The following is an 18,854-nucleotide window of genomic DNA, read 5'->3' as shown; positions in this document are numbered from 1 at the left end:
TCAAGGTGTGTCCCCCCCCACTTTTTTCCTCTTTTTATAAAGTTTGATTGATTATTTTTAGTGATACTCTTTACTGATCTTTGACCTGAGGAGCTCATGATCTGCTCTCTCATGTAAGCAAAACTGGAAAAACAAAAAAAAAAAAGGCAACCATCAGCATCTCTAATGTTCAGCTTTTTTTCCAAACAGCTACATGAAAAGATTAATTTGGCTGAAATAGGTAATTTTATTTAGTGCAATTCAGAAATGAAGAACTACATTTTCTAAACTCAATTGTTTCTGTGCTAGACGTGTAAAATTCAATTTTGCTGCAATCTTTCCATTTCACATTACAACATGCAGTGCAAGAATGATACATTATTTTACTTGAATGCCCAAGTTAATCATTTCTGAATAAATCAAGTACTATCAACTGCACAAGAGTACTGGTAACAGTTAACATTTTTTCAATTGGGAAGAAAAAAAAAAATCTCAGTACCCCAGATCAAAAAAACATCAACTGGAACATAGTGGAGCCACAGTTGTTACCAAGTTCTTTAATTTATTTCCAAAACAAATTTTATTTATAGTTTTGCCTTACTGGACACTTGAGTGTATAATATAAATGGTACTAATGAATAAAAATACAATTCGAGATCAGTCAACATTTCAAAAAGTACAGTTGGCTATTTTTAAGAGATTATCACTTCAGTATAGAGTTTATCTAGACTAACACCAGCTCATATAATCTTAGATTTAACATTGCTTTCTTCCCTCTTCATTTTTAAACTGTCCAGTTTGATGAAATGTTGAGTAGGTTTGTTAAAAAAGAAAAAAAAAAAAAAGCTTAGTCATAGCCTAACATCTTACTTTTCTTGGTACATAAACCAATACTACACATTTTTTCCTATATAAAACATTTATCTGTCACTAAAGTTATACTTAACTAATCAGTGCAAAAGCATCATCATAAACAAGCATAAACTCCATCATATGTATTTGTGTACAGAGGTGATTTTATCTTTTAAAATACTGCTATTAAATTAGAAAAATAAACTAGCAGTGACAATCACACTGTCAGCAGTGCAGTTTGCAAAACAGTGAAAAGTTACCTGTAATAATGTAGGAATAATTTGATGAATAATTTCTGCCATCTTCCCCCTATACAAAGAGTGTTATTGCCTATGTCTATAATTTGACATCTTTTGGAAATCTTTTCCTGTCACAACTCTTAAGATCCACTTCCAATTTCAAAGTATTTTCACCAAATAAGAACAATTTGTTCTGCTATATTGTTCCTGCTTTCCATAGGAGCTATAACATATGCTGAAATAATAAACAAGAAATAATTATCTAGGAAAACAGTAAATGCTAGTGACACAGTAGGACATAAACCTCAATATCATTATCAAGAAATTTGGAAATTCACTATTTTTTTTTAATGTGCAAGAGGCATATAAATATTTTTCATAATCTGTTGCTGACATTTCAGTAAAATTTTTGATCAAATGACACCTCTCATACATTATGTCGAGAAAGTAAATCACCTAAACCACATATTGCAGCAGTTCAAAACTTGAGGTACAATATACTCCATCCTTAATTGGAACTTTTAAGTACTGAACACTTTAGCAAGGGAGTTGATCTACATAAGATTATTAACCTTTCAAATAAATAGTGCAAGTATAGCCACTTCTTACAATTTATCTGTCTTCTATTCACTTGCCCTTAAATACATCTGTAATATCTCCCTGAAAAAGTCAGCACAGTTGCACTACACTTCAGACTTTAAGAAAAGGGTAAGAAAACTTTAAAATACTGGTACAATAAAATATTGACCTATGTGTTACTAGTGTGTTATAATTTCATCATGCATATATTTCATTTTCAGTATATTGTTTGACATTAAGAAATGCACCGTCGGTTTTGCTTTTCCCCCTTGTGATGCAGGAAGCTGTCAGCATCACCTTCTACCTATTTATTCTACCTGTTTTACCACTAAGATGGAAAACCCACGTGAATAGAGAGCTGGGAATTACAACTGCACTTCTGCCAAACACCTTCAGTTTGGGAACGCTAAACAGAGGTCAGTAAGGGCATACAGGTATCTATATATTAAAGAACATCTGTATTTTGCATTTTGTTCACTGGATGCTGTTCCCAAAGAACTACACATAGAGGTAGCCTGCTTATTCCTACTGGTGTAATTTCAAAAGTCTTCAAAACCCCATTTTCACCAGTGGTAGGTTAATTTCTTTTCCTACTGATATTGTTTCCATTTGCTTTGACAAAGCCAGGATTTTACTAAGAATAAAGGCCTGAAGTGACCATGTATTTTCTATAACCAAAGATACAGGGGCTCCCTTAACATATAGGCAGTCCATTTTATGCATATGCATGTTTCTTATGAATTTCTCATAGTGAAAAAAATCACATTTAAATGAATAAATAAGTTTGCTGCAAGACTCACAGTATTTAAATAAATTTATAAATGGATTAGCTTGGGATATTGTCTCATCATTGCTCAAGAATTAACTCTAAAGAGTAGTTAAATGTTTTTGAAAATATTAAATGTAACTTCAAAGGTTTACATGTTTTGTAAACTTATTTCTGTGTTTACTTAATGGAGTGTTCAATTGAACACATACAGCTCCCCCTCCCAATACAGTTCAAGACAAAGTACTCTGCTTTTATTAGCGTATGTTGCTGTATGTTAGTCTACTACTCTTTAAGCATGCATTTGCAAATAACCATTTATTCTTAAAGAGACAAATGAAAAAAAAAACAAAAAAAAACAAACAAAAAACATGAGAGCTGTTCTTCATATGTTTAGCTCAGTAAAGAACATATGATTTTGACTTGAGATGTCTAAATTTCAAAGCTACCTAAAATAAATTTGTGCATATTCTTAAAAATGCTCCTTACTAAAAGTTTCTACATTACATGTGCACTGCAACTTTATTTTATTTTCTTGGCCTGCTTTTCAAAAGAAAAACAAGCCCCACACAGTTATTCAGCATAGGATCTGCTCTCTTTCAGCATTTTTGAAAGTCAGGATGCAGTTAAAGTGATTGTGCAGAGCAGGACGTTTCTGTTGCAGTATAAGCCAAGTGTTCATTTATGCCCAATAATGAGAAGACCCAGAAGTTTCACCACATCAATCAAAAGCTTTCACAAATCATAAAGGATTTCAAGGATAACACCAATTGACCAGGCCTGAGTTTCACAGCTGAAAGGGCAATATTGTCCATTTTCATTGGTCAGTTCTGGAAGCCCTTTCCAGGATGATCTGATAAAGGAAAAACAAAGAGCATTCTTGTTAGATTATACATTGAAATTAAAAGAATATTTCATTATAAAACTTTGAGGAGATTATCTCAGTATGAAACTAAAAACCATGACTAAAGGCCTCTTTTCCTATAGTCACAATATGTTATTTAATAACTAAGATTGGATTCAATTATTTTATCTGCAACTGGAAATTGTACTTTTTTGGGGGATGCCTCTCCTTCAAAGTAGATTCTCTTTTACTAATAATACCTGAACTTATAGTACCGGAATAATTCTCCTATTTCCCATTCAGGCAGTTTTGCAACTTGAAAAAAGTAAGTGAACTTTGAGATAACTGGATGCTATTTGAGGGCCATAAAGTGAGTTCCTTTGTCTTAGAATACAATAAATTGTCTTAAAATTCTGAAACAGTCAGCCTAATTTTTTCACTTATAACATGTACAAACCGTAACAATATATTGCATAAACTTATCTGCCACATTTTTATTCTGTCACTACTAGCCCTGTAATTATTTTGTTTTGCAGGCTGTTTATAAATACTTTGGTTGTTTTTTTAAAAAACCAAATACACTCACTATTTTTTGCTGAAATTCGTTTTTTGTACAAAATTAGATTCCTAGTTTTTACACAAAATTTATTTTCCCCAGTCTTTACATAGGTAAGTAATTAGTAATTCTAAAAATCTATAAACAGCACGAGATCTCAGCTGTCCTTGAAACCTGACTCGAGATCTGCAATAGAATCTGCACTGAACTTTGTATGTAGAAAACAGGTGTTATTTATATTATAGACTTGAGACATTATAGATGTGATTTATATCATAGACTTCTATATCATATGATAATATTATATACTTTTATATGCAATTGGATAGTGGATACCACTAGTTACTGTATATTTTGAACCTATGTTAGCTGCTGTATTACCTTTCAAGGTGAACGTAGTGGCGAGAAAGCACATTCTTTATCATAACTACAGTTTTTGCATATATCTGTGGACCAATTAGCTTTGAGAAGTACAATTTGGCACGAAGAAAATATCCAATTGGCCACAGCCATTCCTAAGAAAAGGAAGATAAGAGAGGATTATAGCTGTCATTTTGAAAAATTGTCAGCACTTATTCTGAAGTAGAATAAACTGGCTCTTACAGGTCCTTGGTGATAATTAAAACCTCTGGCTACATTATAGTTGTCATTGTCAAGAGCATTATCATATACTCCACAGTACACCATATCACTGCAAGAAAAAAAAAAAAGAAATTACGTAAACAAAGCATTAACTAAAATAAGGCATAAATTAGAATGCAGAAATGAACAAAAAATTTGTCATAGCATTTACATTTGATGGTGGTTAGGTCAGGCAAGTCTCCATCAGGTTCTGCTTTTACATGACAATGGAATTCCAAATACTGTTTAAACTAGTGGGAAAACAGTTAAAATCTTGGAATGACTTATATTCATAATTTTGCCCTTATGTTTTTATTCAAACTGCAATGCATACACCGTATGCTTACGCTGTATCCTACATAAGTAAACATTACAATGCAACTTTGATCTCTTATGATAGCGTATTTGACTTGCCTGCTATGTGGCATCCAAAACCACCTGCCACTTGTCTACATAAATAAAAGCAACTGCATGGACTTTTAGAACAGTAAAATACTTGCTCCTGAAGCATTTATTGCAGCCTTATTTTACAGGTATACGTGAGGATTTTAACAAAGGAAACATTACACCCATCCATTAAATAATCCATACTGGCATGTTTTAACACTTATTCTTATCTCTACTATACTTACTCTGGGTCTAAAGTTTTCATGCCTAATGGACCAAGTAGTTTTTCCTCTGCTATCTGCAGAGCTTTCCAAGCTCTCTCAGGTGTGAACAATTCAGGCGCCTAGTAAAATAACAATTTACTCAGTAAACTCTGCACATGTACACACACAGGACTATGTATATGAATGTAGAAGACCACAAAAGCCCTAGCTATCATATTACTGAATTAAAATACAGCTACTCTTACGGAACCTAGAAGTCAGAGTAAGCAAGATGACAAAAGCTATTTCACTGCTTTGGGCTTTATTTATTTTAAATACACTTGGAAAAGACTATTACTGAAGTTCTTTACAATGAAAATAAACAACCCCATGCTTTTCAGCTAATTTGAGGGGACTCCCCCCTCCTCATCCTAACCTAAAAAACAAACAAAAACCCACAAACACTTTGAAGACAGTGAACACTGCAAATTTATCCCCCAGTGATAAATTTGGACAGCCATTTCATATAGCTAAGTTCTGTAAAGGATATACTTTTAGTGGATATTTTAAGACAGATCAATATTAAAAGCAAGGAAAATAAAGCAAGCTTTGAAACTTTATCCTAAGCAATACATATTCCTGATATAACGCCATGCAGACAGACCTTATAAGGCAAGTTAAATTCAATAATAAATAAAATAGTTTTAAGCAAAAATTCTTCCCCCTCATATACCTCACTTACCACAACCATTGCTATTGTAAAATTTGGTCTGAGTTGGTAATCACACCATGGACTTGAAGCTCCATAGCTGTCTTTATAAATTCCACGTTTGTGAACAAGATTTGGATGTTTTTCATTTGGATCTGCTGGATTCTCAGAGACAAAGAAGAGCCTTTCAAAGTGTGCTTGAATTTTTCTATCCCATTCATCATATGTGATAGTTTCCTCCTTTCCTGAAAGATATTACACGTGGATTTTATTTTCTGAAAACCGCCATAGTGGTAACAACAGAAGTGTGCTTATGCCTAGTTCTTTTTATTACAGTATTACTTATGATATTCCTACCACAAAGGTCATTGAAGCATTGCAAAAAGGGTATTATTTAGAAGTTGAATTATACTGCAGATCACCAACACCTGCACAACTTTTTACAAGACAAATTTTCTCATTTGCTGTAATTAGCTAAGAGTAAACAGTATGAGATACTATGATCTATGGTAACTAACTAATTGAATAAGTCTAAAATTTTTAATCAACGTTTTTCAGCGTGTTAACATGCCATCTCTTGCATCTAAAGATACTTAGGTAAGTTGCCAATATTTACAACACAGGATAAAAACAGATGTATCTTGTGTCATGTAATGAATGATGTGTTTCATTGTGATAAATGGATATCAGTGATATAATTATGAGAAATTGGATTTAGGCTCCAAAGTTCCTTTGAAATCCACTCCCTATTATACAGAATAAAGTATTTGACAGGTTGACCAGAGAACTTTGATTGTAATAAACTTTTGCAGTAACTAAAGATTTTACCTAAACTAGATTCTTTCCCAAGTTTTTCCATTTTTCCTCCTAAACCTTCTTGAATAGTTTTGATATTCATCCCTGATGTTACACTGCCACCAGCTCATTTCAGTTATATTTATATTCCAATCATAAAATTATGAGATATGTGTGTCTTTACCATGTCTTTTTATGGTGACTCCATGGAATGGAAACTCATTTTTCCTAGATAAATCCAGCAGCCAGCGAACAGTCGACTTGCACAAGCCAACAATTTCCACAGCAGAGCCATCTCTAAAATAATAATGGTAAATAAGTCCAAAAATTACTTTAAGAAGGTCATTAAGGATACAGATTGTTTTCAGTTACTTATTGAACTTTAAGGACAGATTATTCAGATACCTAAGTTTTCCTATTTTGTGTTGCAGCCCACATCATACCTGATTTTTTTTTAAAGTTAATATTTTGCCTCAAAACTGTGTGCCATGGCTATCAAATATTGCCACATACATTCTCATCGTCTTCTCCAGACATTTTCCAGTATACAAGAATATTATTTCCAACATACGTGTTTTTTAAATTACTTTTTCCTCACTGTTATTAAGAAGGCCAAGAATCTGAAAACTTAAACTGACTTTTTTTAGTAAATAGTCACCAGTCATTCATAGCAACATCACTCAATTTCATAACTCTGCTATTAGCTTTGAATACAAATTTAGTGAAGAAAGTAAAAAGTGAAAAACAAAACAAACAAACAAAACACAATTCAGGAAGACAAACAAGATGTCCAATACTATCATCCAAATGGAAAAATAAAAAATCATTTAAATGCAACACCACTTATTACAGCCACAGTCTGTACAAGATCTGAATGCTGAAAATTGGTCTGTGAAAATTAACAAAGTAGATCCTTGCATGGAAGACATGAATTAATCAAATGAAACAGAACACAAATCCTAGGTGATACTGGAAAGTTGAAAAGAAATTAGCTTGCCAAAAGCTTCTGTGATTCTGTGATTTATTAGTAAACAAAGGCATGCATTAGAGATATACTGATAGTTTGCTAAGATTGCCATAAGAGCTTATGCTTTTTCTACAATACTGTCACTCCACAGAACTGTTTCCTTGAGGAAACCTGACATATTATCTCCTTTATGAAATAAGACAATTATATTTTACTGTTTGTAATCTAAGATGAAAATTTACAATCGCACAAGAAAAACTCAAACAAACAACAACCAACCAAAAACTGGGAGACTCCTGCACAGGACACTTAGCCTGTCATTGTATCTCATTTTCTGGCCTGCTTTAAATCAGACTGGCTAGGTTTGTAATTTGTTGCAGAAGCATACCACACTGCCACAGTATTTCTCCTTGTCTTATATAGAACTTTGCCTTCAGCATCAAGCATGAAAATCAAATGGTTTATTTCACTAAAGAATACCCTAGTGCTGTAGGTTTGCAAGAAAAGAGCTAATTTTAAAAATGTTTTATTTTTACTTTAAGCTTAGATGTTGCAAATATTTTCGAATTCTAAATAAGAAATACTTATTGATAATGGTGTGATTTTAATCTCTTTTATAATAAAAAAGTTATTCATAATCAGTCTAAATAACATTTTTTCCAGTAATCTAGTATTGCAAGTATCCAATTTTTCCTGTTATGTTTTACTACTTGAATTTAAAACTTTCGCTCCTGGCATGGACCGAAGTCCATGAAGATGAGGTCTTCCCCTGCTAAAATAAACCTCTTTTCTCTAAATGAGCACAAATTAAAAACACAATTAGTACTTTAGCCGTCAAACAGAAGTTAGAAACATATAGAACACTGAGAGCACCTCTCAGATGTGTTAACAGAAGGCATAATTCTGGAGAAGAATTTCAGCTGAAAAAAAATCAGCCCCCCACAAAGGTTAGATTTTGTACCTCGGAGTAGCAGGAATTCCTCTGTTGCGAGCTCTGTCACTCTCCCCCATTTTATCCATCCAGGTGCCACAATTGAAACGGTTCCCTCCGAAGACAAAGCCAGTTTCATGGTCAACACCCGCTGTTACATTAAAACCTGCCAAGCAAGAATATCATGTACGAAGTCTGTATGTTAACCAGCACAAAACCCCAAATGCGTGCTGAGCCCAAACATCCTAAATAAATGAAAAACCTCCACACAAGAGATCTGAAGTGGGTTTCTGAAGGCAGCTATACTTTTTGAGTGAACTTTCAAAGACAAATTGCACCACAACATATGAACAGTTGCTGAAAGTAAACAAGCACTCTTAAAACATTAAATTTATCTTAAGTAATACAGTTTTAATAGCATTAAACACTGTTTGAAAAAATAAACTTAATAAATTGAGGAAAAGAATGTAATCTTCATCTTTTGAATTGCATAGCAAGTATGTTATATTTTTGTTACCTTCATCTCTCATGTTTTGATCTATCTGTGGACCGGCATTCCTTTCTCGGAAATTTATGCCTTCCATATGTCGTTGCATTGCTTCCTGTATTACTTCATAAAGTGGCTGATCCTAGATTGATTGCATGTTTGGGTGATATGAGAAAGGCAAAATAAAAAAGTACTAGAAAGGCTCTATCTACTATGCCAATAGTAGCAATTCTTAGCCTCTAGTTTATTAGAATTCGAAAGAAAAGCATCTAGCATTTTCAATAGCGTCTTTATCAATGGGACACATTTTATATTTTTTTTTTTAGTTTTATACAATTATTAATATAAACATTTTTTCAAGACTGAAAGCAAAGACAAATTTAGAAGTAAAGCTGATGGATTTTTTCTTTCTTCATCCCCAGTTCCACCCCACACTTTTCTAATCAAGTAATGCAGATGTAATAAGAAGTGCCTGAAATATGTAGTTCTTGCACTGTAATCATCTTTCACCATAGAAAAACAAATAGTGCCTGGTTCCTGTAGACAGAAAAATTGCATCCTGTCATTAAAAACTATAGCTGTGTTCAAGACTTGTAAATCAGAAGTCATCTTTACCACACTGCCTGCAGGTTGAGGAGAAGAGTCATCTCTTGGGTACATCCTAGAAACAGGACATCTGAGAATGTCTAATCCATTTGGAACAATTTTACAGTAGTCCTGGATACACTGAAGCCACCACCATACAGCATCACGACAGTTGTATCTGGCATGTGTCCCCTGGCCGAGCAGGTTGGGAATGAGACCATGTCTTAAAGTCCCACCAAATGCTAAAATTATGTTTCTAGAACAAATAAAACAGTCTTGATTAAGTTAGTTTCAGGCAATTATTTAGCCAAATATTAATTACAAAATGTATAGGTTTATCTAAATAGCAAAGTAAGTCAAAGAGAAAAATAGGATCTTAAATACAGATTTGTAGTTTCCAACAGCAAGATTTTGGCATGACTTCACTTAAATTCTGCACTAGCACAAAAACTTCTTTTACAATAAAAATTCATCTATTATTCTACAAATACCTCAATATGAATAAATTTACATACGTTTGTTTTTATGAAACATACAACATTGCTAATACAGTAAAGGCAATTTCATTTTTCATACGTTGTGATATTGACCCTAAACCCAAATCCCACTGAGGTCAGAGGAAAGGTTTTTACTGATGTTTCTTGTATCCTTTCTGATGGGGGTGGACGGGGAGGGAGGGCAGGAGCAGATGACGATTTTCTGTTAAAATACAGAGAGGTGCCAGCAACTGAGATGTTGAGAATTTTCATTTGAGAACCTTTGCACATACCTTGCAGAAAACATGGACTCCAACTCGTTTTAAAAGGGAATATAAACATACTAGTAGACCGCAGATATTACTGTATGAGTAAGGTAGCAAGTTAGCTGGCCAAATATACAAATGCATAAAAAAATGCTAATTTAAACAAACTAACTTTTATGTTCGTGTCTTGTGGAAAGCTACACCAGCTCAGTAAGTCTGGCTTATATCTGACTCATTTATCAGACTAAACATTAGCATATCATAGACAGATATCAGATTGTAACAATCCACAGTTAGCTGATTTCTAGTATTAATAGAGTAATATTAGCAGTCACCAAAAAATCATGATAGACCTTCATACCTTTCTGATCAAAACAGAAATCCCTTGCTACTTCAAGTTCTTAAATAAATAATTTTCAAATTATTGCTCAGTAACAATGACAGAAGTATACTTAAAATAATCACTTTGTTTAAGGACAAGCAGTAGTGTTACATGGGGTAAAACTCCCTTATCTATACAGAACTGGAATATCCTATCAATGTTAAGAAAACAAAAGCGATATAAGGAGTATTTTTCATTCCATGTAAAAAGAACTCACAAATCCATCTAGGACCGTTAAAGTTTTATATTGTACCTCAACTATTTCTAACAGGTTGCATGTTCTTCCAGGTTTTAAGAGCAAGAGCATGCCTTTTTCCTAACTATCTGAAAAACTACTTCAAGCAATACTAAGAACTAAGAATCAGTCAACTCTTACCTTGCTTCTAGATAACGCCCTGTAACTAACATTAGACCTCTCAGTGCAATAAAGGTATCCCTTCCCCAAGAGCGAAAAATTCCTGAAGAAAAGTGAGGTAAACCTAAAAAGAAATGTCATTGATGAATTCATTTATTGATATGGCAGAAATCTCCAAGCACAAATGTATGTACAAACTAAACAGAAGTAAAAACATATTTGCATGCTTAATTATCTTTTTTTTCCTGAAATAAAAACTCATTTTAGAACAATTAACTTCTCGAATTTCTAAATCATGCAACAGACTACGCGTGTCAGTAACAGTCATGTTTTTCACTTTTAATTTTTTTTTGATTAAGGCACTTTGTAATGTAACCACATCACCCTTTAATAATAGTAAAAAAAAAAAACTCATAACTCCTACCGCTCTCCCTCCCTCCTCCCCCCCCCCAAAAAAAACACAACACAGAAAGAAAAGGAACAAACAAAAAGCCAGAAGTATGACAATATATATAATGCTTTGCTTGCAAGAGTTTATGTATGAAAGCCATGCTATCTCAGTATCATAAAAGGAATGACTGGAGAGCTATGAATTTCTTCAGCCTTATAATACTCTTAGCCACTAAAAAAGGAATCCCACTTCTCTTTTCTAGCAGCTTACAGAGCTACATCTTACTGCAGACATTATGACACGCAATTTTATGCTTTAACAGCAAGACTCATTCTTAATAATTACAACAGTAAAATCCATTCTTGTCTTTTCTTCTATTTATTATCTTTCCAGTCTAACGAACAAAAAATTCCGTAATAAAGGCTCAAAACAATAGTCTGTTGTGCATGCTTGCTTGAACTAAATTGTAGCTTCTATTACTTACTTAGTCAAAGCATTTGCTAATGCTCAGATATGACGCCCATACCTCTCTAATTTTATAGAATATGGCAATAAGCAACTTGAGAATGACAATCTATTCAAGAGTTAAAAATTTCACAGACTCAACTATGTGAAGGGAATATTTAAAATGAAGCCCTTTCGTATAATTAATCTTTATGACTAAATTAAGGGAACAGTGCTTGTCTGTGCTTCTAGGCAACACTAAAACAGGCAAATGGAATGTTACAAGAAACCAGAAACTAAAAGCAGTAAAATTCCATGAGAGAAGGACAGACAGCAGAAAAAAGGGAAAAAAAAAAAAAAAAAAGACAGACAGACAGAGGCCATAGAACCTGTAGATGCTAAAGGTTTCTATAGTTTCAAAAAAAGGAATGGACCAACTTAGGGAAAAATAAATCCATTCTAAGTCACTAAACACAGAAGATAATACTTTCGATGTAGGAAAGTGCCAAGTTCAAAGATTGCCAGATGCTGGCAGAACATTTGGAGGAATAAATACTGTTTGCTGACTGTGTTTATGTTCTTTCCTAAGCAGCTATTGTTGCCCCTTTCAGGGACATGTCCAGACCAGAGGTTCTTCTGGTCCACTAATGGTTCTTACATTTTTCTGAAAACTTGTAAACAATAAATACACACTTAGACTCCATTACAATTCACTTCTAAAATTCACATTTAAAAACAAACTAAAACCTATTATGGGAAGTATATATTTATCTTATTTCTTTTGGAAAGAAATAGAATATACTTGTAGATCTCCATGCAGGGTAAAATTGGATATAGTTAAAAATGTCTCTAAATAAAATATTTACAAGCTTTTTTTCCAAGAGCAAAACCAAAATGGTTGTTCCCAAAAGCACTGCTAGATGAAACTGCCATATTTTTAAACAGTCAAACCTTTATCTTAAACAGAAGTTAAAACACAGTGGAGAAGTGAACAAAAAAGCTACCTACATTTTACACATGGATGCTGACATTTAGATCCCAAGCATAGTGGAGAAAACTTTAATAGTTTTTCAAAGCAATTTAACTGTTTTGTGAGTTGTTTTTTTTTAATGTTGTCTTCACTTACCAGCTGCCAAAGAAACACAACACTGTTCTTTCTCATTTGTAATCTCATTCAGTCTATAGGGAACATCATGTAAGGAAGGAGACAGATCGGGCAAACATGAGTATTTTCCTATCCCACACATCTGGACTGAGCCCAAGGAAAGGTGTTTAACAAATGTTGATCCGTTCTGCACAAAGCTGTAATTCAACATAATTAAAAAAAAAAAAAAAAAAAATTACCCCTTTGCATTCAGCAATAGCAGTCTATGAAGTGTACCATTTTTCATTTACAGAAAAGTATTATGCATAATAAACAGGATGGACTAACAGAATGAGTTATTCTGAGTATTATGCATTAATTTTGCACATAAGCTTTATTTTGTATATCACTCTTTCTTGCAAAATAGGTGCCCAAAATTAGCCTTACATTTTTAATGTATTAATGCCAATGGGAATGTTTATGCTTTGCATACTTTTAGGGAAGATGGCAAAATAGTGAAATTGGTTTACTTTATTTGATGCCTACACACAGATCCAAGACCTCAGAAGTATAAGAAAGCAAAAATATTTTATCATTTTTTTCTTTAAATAAAAGCTTGTAAAACCTAGTCATCATTTTTAAAGACACATTTGTATATATATAAATTTATATATATATTCATGTAAAAATAAATCATTAAATCATTTAGCACATTGTCTAAAAATAATGAAACTTGAATTCTTGACTAGTTCATCTCCAAGTATTCATAAAATATACTATGTTCCACATGCTATCACATCCATACCAAATTCTATGCCCATTTTAACATCTTTATTTTTACAAAATAATGGTGATTTGGAATACTTATAGCTAGAATAAAGCCTCTATTAAATCAACCTTCTTTCCCTTTCCAAGAAATGACATTGAAGTTCAAACAATTTCCAGAAGTAAGCAAAGTACTTAGATATGAAGGATAATTAAAGGTCTTATAAAAAGGTCTTATAAAAGAAACTGTCCTGATTTCAGCTAGGATAGAGTTAATTTTCCTCCTAGTGGCTGGTACTGCGCTGTGTTTTTTATTTAGGTTGAACAAAGCATCAACAACAAGTACAATCTGGTATTTTCTTTTTCCTCCGAACTTTAAGGAAGCATTGCAGTTTCACTACGATCGTAGCAAGAAAGTTTCTGAAGCATTGCAGGGAAATTCTGGCCTAATGTTTCATCCCCTACACGATGCCAGCAGTAGTTATAAATTCAAATCCAGGACAGACATCTGAACTCTCAAACTTCCAAGCCACTGCTATTAGAAGATTGATTTTCACTACCAATTTCACCATTTTCCATTGGATAGCACAAATATGAAAATATTCTAATGACGTTCTCCAACAGATAAAACATAAAAGGTGCAATTTATAGATAACTCTACATATCTGACATGCCAAGCATACCTAGACATCTGATGCCATCCCACATCCAGAAGCGTTGTGTATGCACCCACTAATATGGCATCAAAGTAACATGGGATAAGGTAACGTGGAATTTTCTTTAAATAGGTAAACATGGCCTTCAACCATTTACCAACCTATTAAAATATAATATTATTAGAAGCTGATAACACTTGATAACAATGGGATTCAAAACCAGTGCTTTTAAGATCCATCTAGTTAAAATATTTATCACAGATTTTGAACAGATTATATTATATACCCAAATTATGCTTGTCCATCACACAGATGATGTTATTGCCAGTTACTAGTATCACCACTACCACGCAACCATTCATATTCAAGCAGCATTCCGTGCTAGATATTTGTAGCAGAATTGCTGTATCCCCCTGCTCCAAAACTTCAGCCAAACTCTAAGAATGGTAGGGAAAAATGTTATATTGTTCAATGACAAATGGGCAAGACCAGCAACTACGGAACAAAATTATTTCTTGCAAATAGTACATTTTCACAATTAAGTTTTTAAAACTAAGAAGCAAAGGGAAGATGCAACTCAGAAGCTGTCACTATGACCCGAGTGTGGGAAGGAGGTTTCTCATTGATTGAAAAAAGACAAGACTGAAGAGATGAAGCTTGAGACAAGGGAGTGAAAAATTATTGAAGACTGAATAATGTGTGGCCACTAGTGCAAATGGCTGCTGATCTGGGTCTGTGACTTAAGATTCTTGAGCTCCACCATCTTCATTTCATGGCAAAGTAGCTGACACCTGAAAGTATTTATTTTCTTTCCTTCCCGTATTGTTAAAGTAGAACATGACAAACTACTATAAAGTCACTGCCACTAAAGATTGAAAACCTGCAGAAGAAGACTGTATAGATGGTGAAGTACATGTCATTGTATTACATATAACGCTATACTTTTAACCTAGAAATTAGAGGGAAAATTACCTATGTAAACACTGAAATTGTAAAATTTAGTTTCACGTGACTTTGATATAGCTATTGCTACTTCATATTTTCTGCAGAACAGAAAGAAACACTGCAAATTAAGAACTCAAAAAAAAAAAAATATGCAGACAAAATAAGCAACAATCTTGAAAGAGCACCGAGACTGGCTACTATCAGACTAACTTGCTTTCATCAAGCTCCCATGACTGAAGTCAGAGCCATCATTTACTTCAGTACAACATTCAACAGCTTTATCCTTTCTTCTGCTTTATATCAGTACACTTGGCTTCAGGACCAAAGCAAAGTAAGAATGTTACACTCTTTCTTATTAAATTCATCCCCTTGGTTACCCAAATCATGTCTTTCTCTTGTGAAATGAATAAAGCAATTGCCTTGTAGGAAAGTGAAGGACTGAGTTATAAGACAGGTAACTTGAATCTTCATAAATCATTGAATGGTTTGGGTTAGAAGGGACCTTAAGGATCATCTAGTTCCAACCCCCCACCATGAGGGGTTCCAACTCCCCTTCCACTGAACCAGGTCGCTCAAAGCCCCATCCAGTCTGTCTTTAAACACTGCCAGGGATGGGGCAAATCCCATTTTCTCAGCGCCTGGCTGTGCAATCTTACTGTAACTGTATCACAATCATGTATGCCTCAGTGGTATTTAGGCCCTCTTTTAAAAGTAGTCACTTAAAAAGATGGTTACTTCATTTTCATTTGAGTGAAATGTAGTAAACAGAAGGAACCCTTCAGGCCCTAAATATTTTCCATCTCCCTTTTGCAACCTACTCTTAAATTGGATTGAGAAGAGGGAAGAAAAACATATTAATGGTTTAATCTTCTAGAAGAAATTGCCTCAACACTAAATACTTTAGATACAGACAGAACTTAAAAACATTGTAATAATTGAAAAAGAAGCAAAGCAGTCATTTGAAATCCCCAAGTCACCAAATATATATTTTCACTCACTTCTGAACAGGCTCCAGCACGTGAAATCAGACGATTGCTGACATAATCAATCATCCAATCTCCAGATCTTAAATTATCACAAAACGGGTGGCCCAAATCATTCTTTGGTCTAATGTCTGCCATTACTGACATTAACCCTGAAGATACAAACCCAATTCAGTATTAAAGGACACATGATTACCCAGAGGAAAAGCTACAGTGCAACAGATATATTAACTGGCTTTAACTATAATACTTTTCTTCACCTGCAGTGTGTTAGGATACAACTCGCAGCTTCCTTAGAGTACATCCCAGACAGTCACAAAACCCACTGCGGAATAAGTAGCATGATGGAATTCATATGTCTGATAAATTAATGATGCTCCCCAGTTACCTGGTAATGCATATGGTTTAATAAATATTACTTCTCTCATTAACTTCGCATTATACGCGTTTTCCTTTTTTTTTTTTTTTTAAATGACAGAGCACTGGTGTTAAAACATATATTGAAATTAATTATGCAACCCCCACAGTATTAGAAAAAGACGTTCTTGTTTAATTATGTTGTGATGATTTGATTTCCTGGGGTATAACACCGATTAGCATGGTCAAGCAGAAACAACATACTGTTTTTTATCCAAGCAGTAGCACTAGCCATTAAACAGTACTAAGGTATGATCTAGATTGAGCTGCTCTATTTTACCCTTTCCATGACAGAAAAATGTAATGCTGAAACTATTACCTTGGAGGCCTGCATACTTCAGTGGTGACCAGTTTGGTATATTATAACAACCTCCACCATCTTCTTGTTCTTCTGCCTCACACCTATACAGCACTTGATTTAGGTCAGCCAAACTTAGTTTAGAGGCAATTCTGAAATAAAGATGAAAAAATACAAACCCGAAAACAACATTTGCATGGAAATACAGAGAGGATTTTACAAACAATTCTAGTTGCAGACTTGCATTAAAACAATTAAATACATAAAACTCCCTCACCACTTAACCTAGAAAATTAAGAGTCTGAATTTTCATATGTTCTGAGTAGTGCTGCTCAGATGTTTCTGAGTCTATTTAGAAATACCATATTAAGAGATTAAGCACAAACCCTGTAACAATCATACCCCAACACTGACAAGCACTCCATGTTAGGAAGTCTACTTTAAGCAGCAGTTACACTGAACATGAACAAAAGAGCCTGGGAACCTTTTAAGTATTAACCCTGTTTAGTCTTATACATATAAAAAGAGTATCTCAGAATTTTTATAACAATCTGACGATCCAAATCTGTCTATAGAAACAACAACAACAACAAATCCTTCTTTTAAATGTACAGATCTTTGCTCTTACTGTGTCTTTCTCAGTTCTACTTCAGAAACCTAAAGAATACTTACGAAGAAAACAGTGTTTTTAATATGGGTGCTGAATGATCATCGGGAAGACTTCCAGATTTAAAATGAGGACTGAACTGGATCAGATGACTACGGAGTACACCAACAGCCTCTTGTGCCTTTGGATCAAGACTAACTCTGAAATACGAATGCATAATTTGTAGGAATGTAGCACTTAAAATAACTCTTCCTAAGTCTCAAAACAAAGAATCCTATCATTCTATTTTAACTAACACAGCTATTTGGCAATTATCATAACGTACCTGAATACTATTACACTTCCTGGTGTTAAATTTTCAAATTCTATTTCTTGAACAAATTCATTTGGCCCTTTTATGGCAGTTCCAGCTTGCTTTATAATTTTACTGTCTTTAATCTTAGAAGAGAAAACATATTTGCAACTGAAATTCAATGTATTTTCTAATATAAAACATCACAAATGACAAAATATTACATCAGAACATGGGTGAATAAGGCTAATTACCTGAATGTGCTCTCTGAGTTCCACTGTGAAGTTAGGCAATCCATTTATAAAACGTTCATCTTTTTTGTAAGGATTAGTATTTCTCTCAATAGTTCTAGCCTCAAGTACTACTTCTTCAATTTTCCCTAAGAAAAGTTAAATTATGTTGTAGCTGTTAATATAGATTCTTTTGCAAACGTGAAGCAAATCCTAAAACTAAAGAAATAACAATGTAAAATGCAACTCAGTTGTACAACTGAAGAATAACAAGGTGACAAAACACGTGGGTAAGTGCTATAAACATTCCATAAGCATTCATTACACATTCATCATCTGGGTTGTATTTAAAACTGCAATTTTGTTATTTTATAATAAATTAACCATTAAATCAATCACCAGTTAGAGCCTGCTTTTTACTGATCAGCTCTAGCTAGTTTGTTTCTAGTTAGTTTCCTTCTTATCTTTTAGGAGACTTTGTATTAGACTAGTTTCTAAACTGCAGATACAAATAGTGTATTTTCAGAGTGTAAAAACTTATATTAATATTCAAATAATTTCCTCTGTTCTCTAAATAATCTAAACTAAGGTGTACAAGTCCTGTGGACACTTGTGCATGGTCTTCACATACAAATGTGACTGACTTAAACACAGACACACATACAGACCTGGATAACACAAAAAGCCAGTATGGAAAGCTGCTCTTCAGAAATATGGCAGAGGTAAGATGTATTCTTTGCTGCTATTAAGCTGCAAATACCTT

General features: G+C 33.7%; 1 protein-coding gene across 2 annotated transcripts in view; it reads right to left on the bottom strand.

Annotated features, from left to right (window-relative positions):
* Window positions 1-528: 528 nt before the first annotated feature.
* Window positions 529-18,854, bottom strand: part of AGL (amylo-alpha-1,6-glucosidase and 4-alpha-glucanotransferase) — a 35,932-nt gene continuing 17,606 nt past the window's right edge. For both annotated transcript variants that reach the window (XM_083846308.1, XM_083846307.1), the window contains exons 18-34: window positions 18,116-18,240; window positions 17,895-18,007; window positions 17,635-17,769; window positions 16,984-17,114; window positions 16,263-16,399; window positions 14,347-14,480; window positions 12,941-13,116; window positions 11,001-11,103; window positions 9,531-9,756; window positions 8,946-9,057; window positions 8,459-8,594; window positions 6,715-6,827; window positions 5,769-5,980; window positions 5,069-5,166; window positions 4,419-4,506; window positions 4,197-4,330; window positions 529-3,268 (exon numbers count right to left, since the gene is read on the bottom strand). In XM_083846308.1, the coding sequence (XP_083702434.1) occupies window positions 3,151-3,268; window positions 4,197-4,330; window positions 4,419-4,506; window positions 5,069-5,166; window positions 5,769-5,980; window positions 6,715-6,827; window positions 8,459-8,594; window positions 8,946-9,057; window positions 9,531-9,756; window positions 11,001-11,103; window positions 12,941-13,116; window positions 14,347-14,480; window positions 16,263-16,399; window positions 16,984-17,114; window positions 17,635-17,769; window positions 17,895-18,007; window positions 18,116-18,240 (2,291 nt within the window). In that variant the 3' untranslated portion in view covers window positions 529-3,150. The remainder of the gene's footprint in view (window positions 3,269-4,196; window positions 4,331-4,418; window positions 4,507-5,068; window positions 5,167-5,768; window positions 5,981-6,714; window positions 6,828-8,458; window positions 8,595-8,945; window positions 9,058-9,530; window positions 9,757-11,000; window positions 11,104-12,940; window positions 13,117-14,346; window positions 14,481-16,262; window positions 16,400-16,983; window positions 17,115-17,634; window positions 17,770-17,894; window positions 18,008-18,115; window positions 18,241-18,854) is intronic.

Source organism: Anser anser (assembly GCF_964211835.1).
Source record: "Anser anser genome assembly, chromosome: 8".
In the NCBI taxonomy this organism is placed as follows: domain Eukaryota; kingdom Metazoa; phylum Chordata; class Aves; order Anseriformes; family Anatidae; genus Anser; species Anser anser.
Note: the sequence above shows the minus strand (reverse complement) of the source record. Positions and strands in the feature narration are given on the sequence as shown.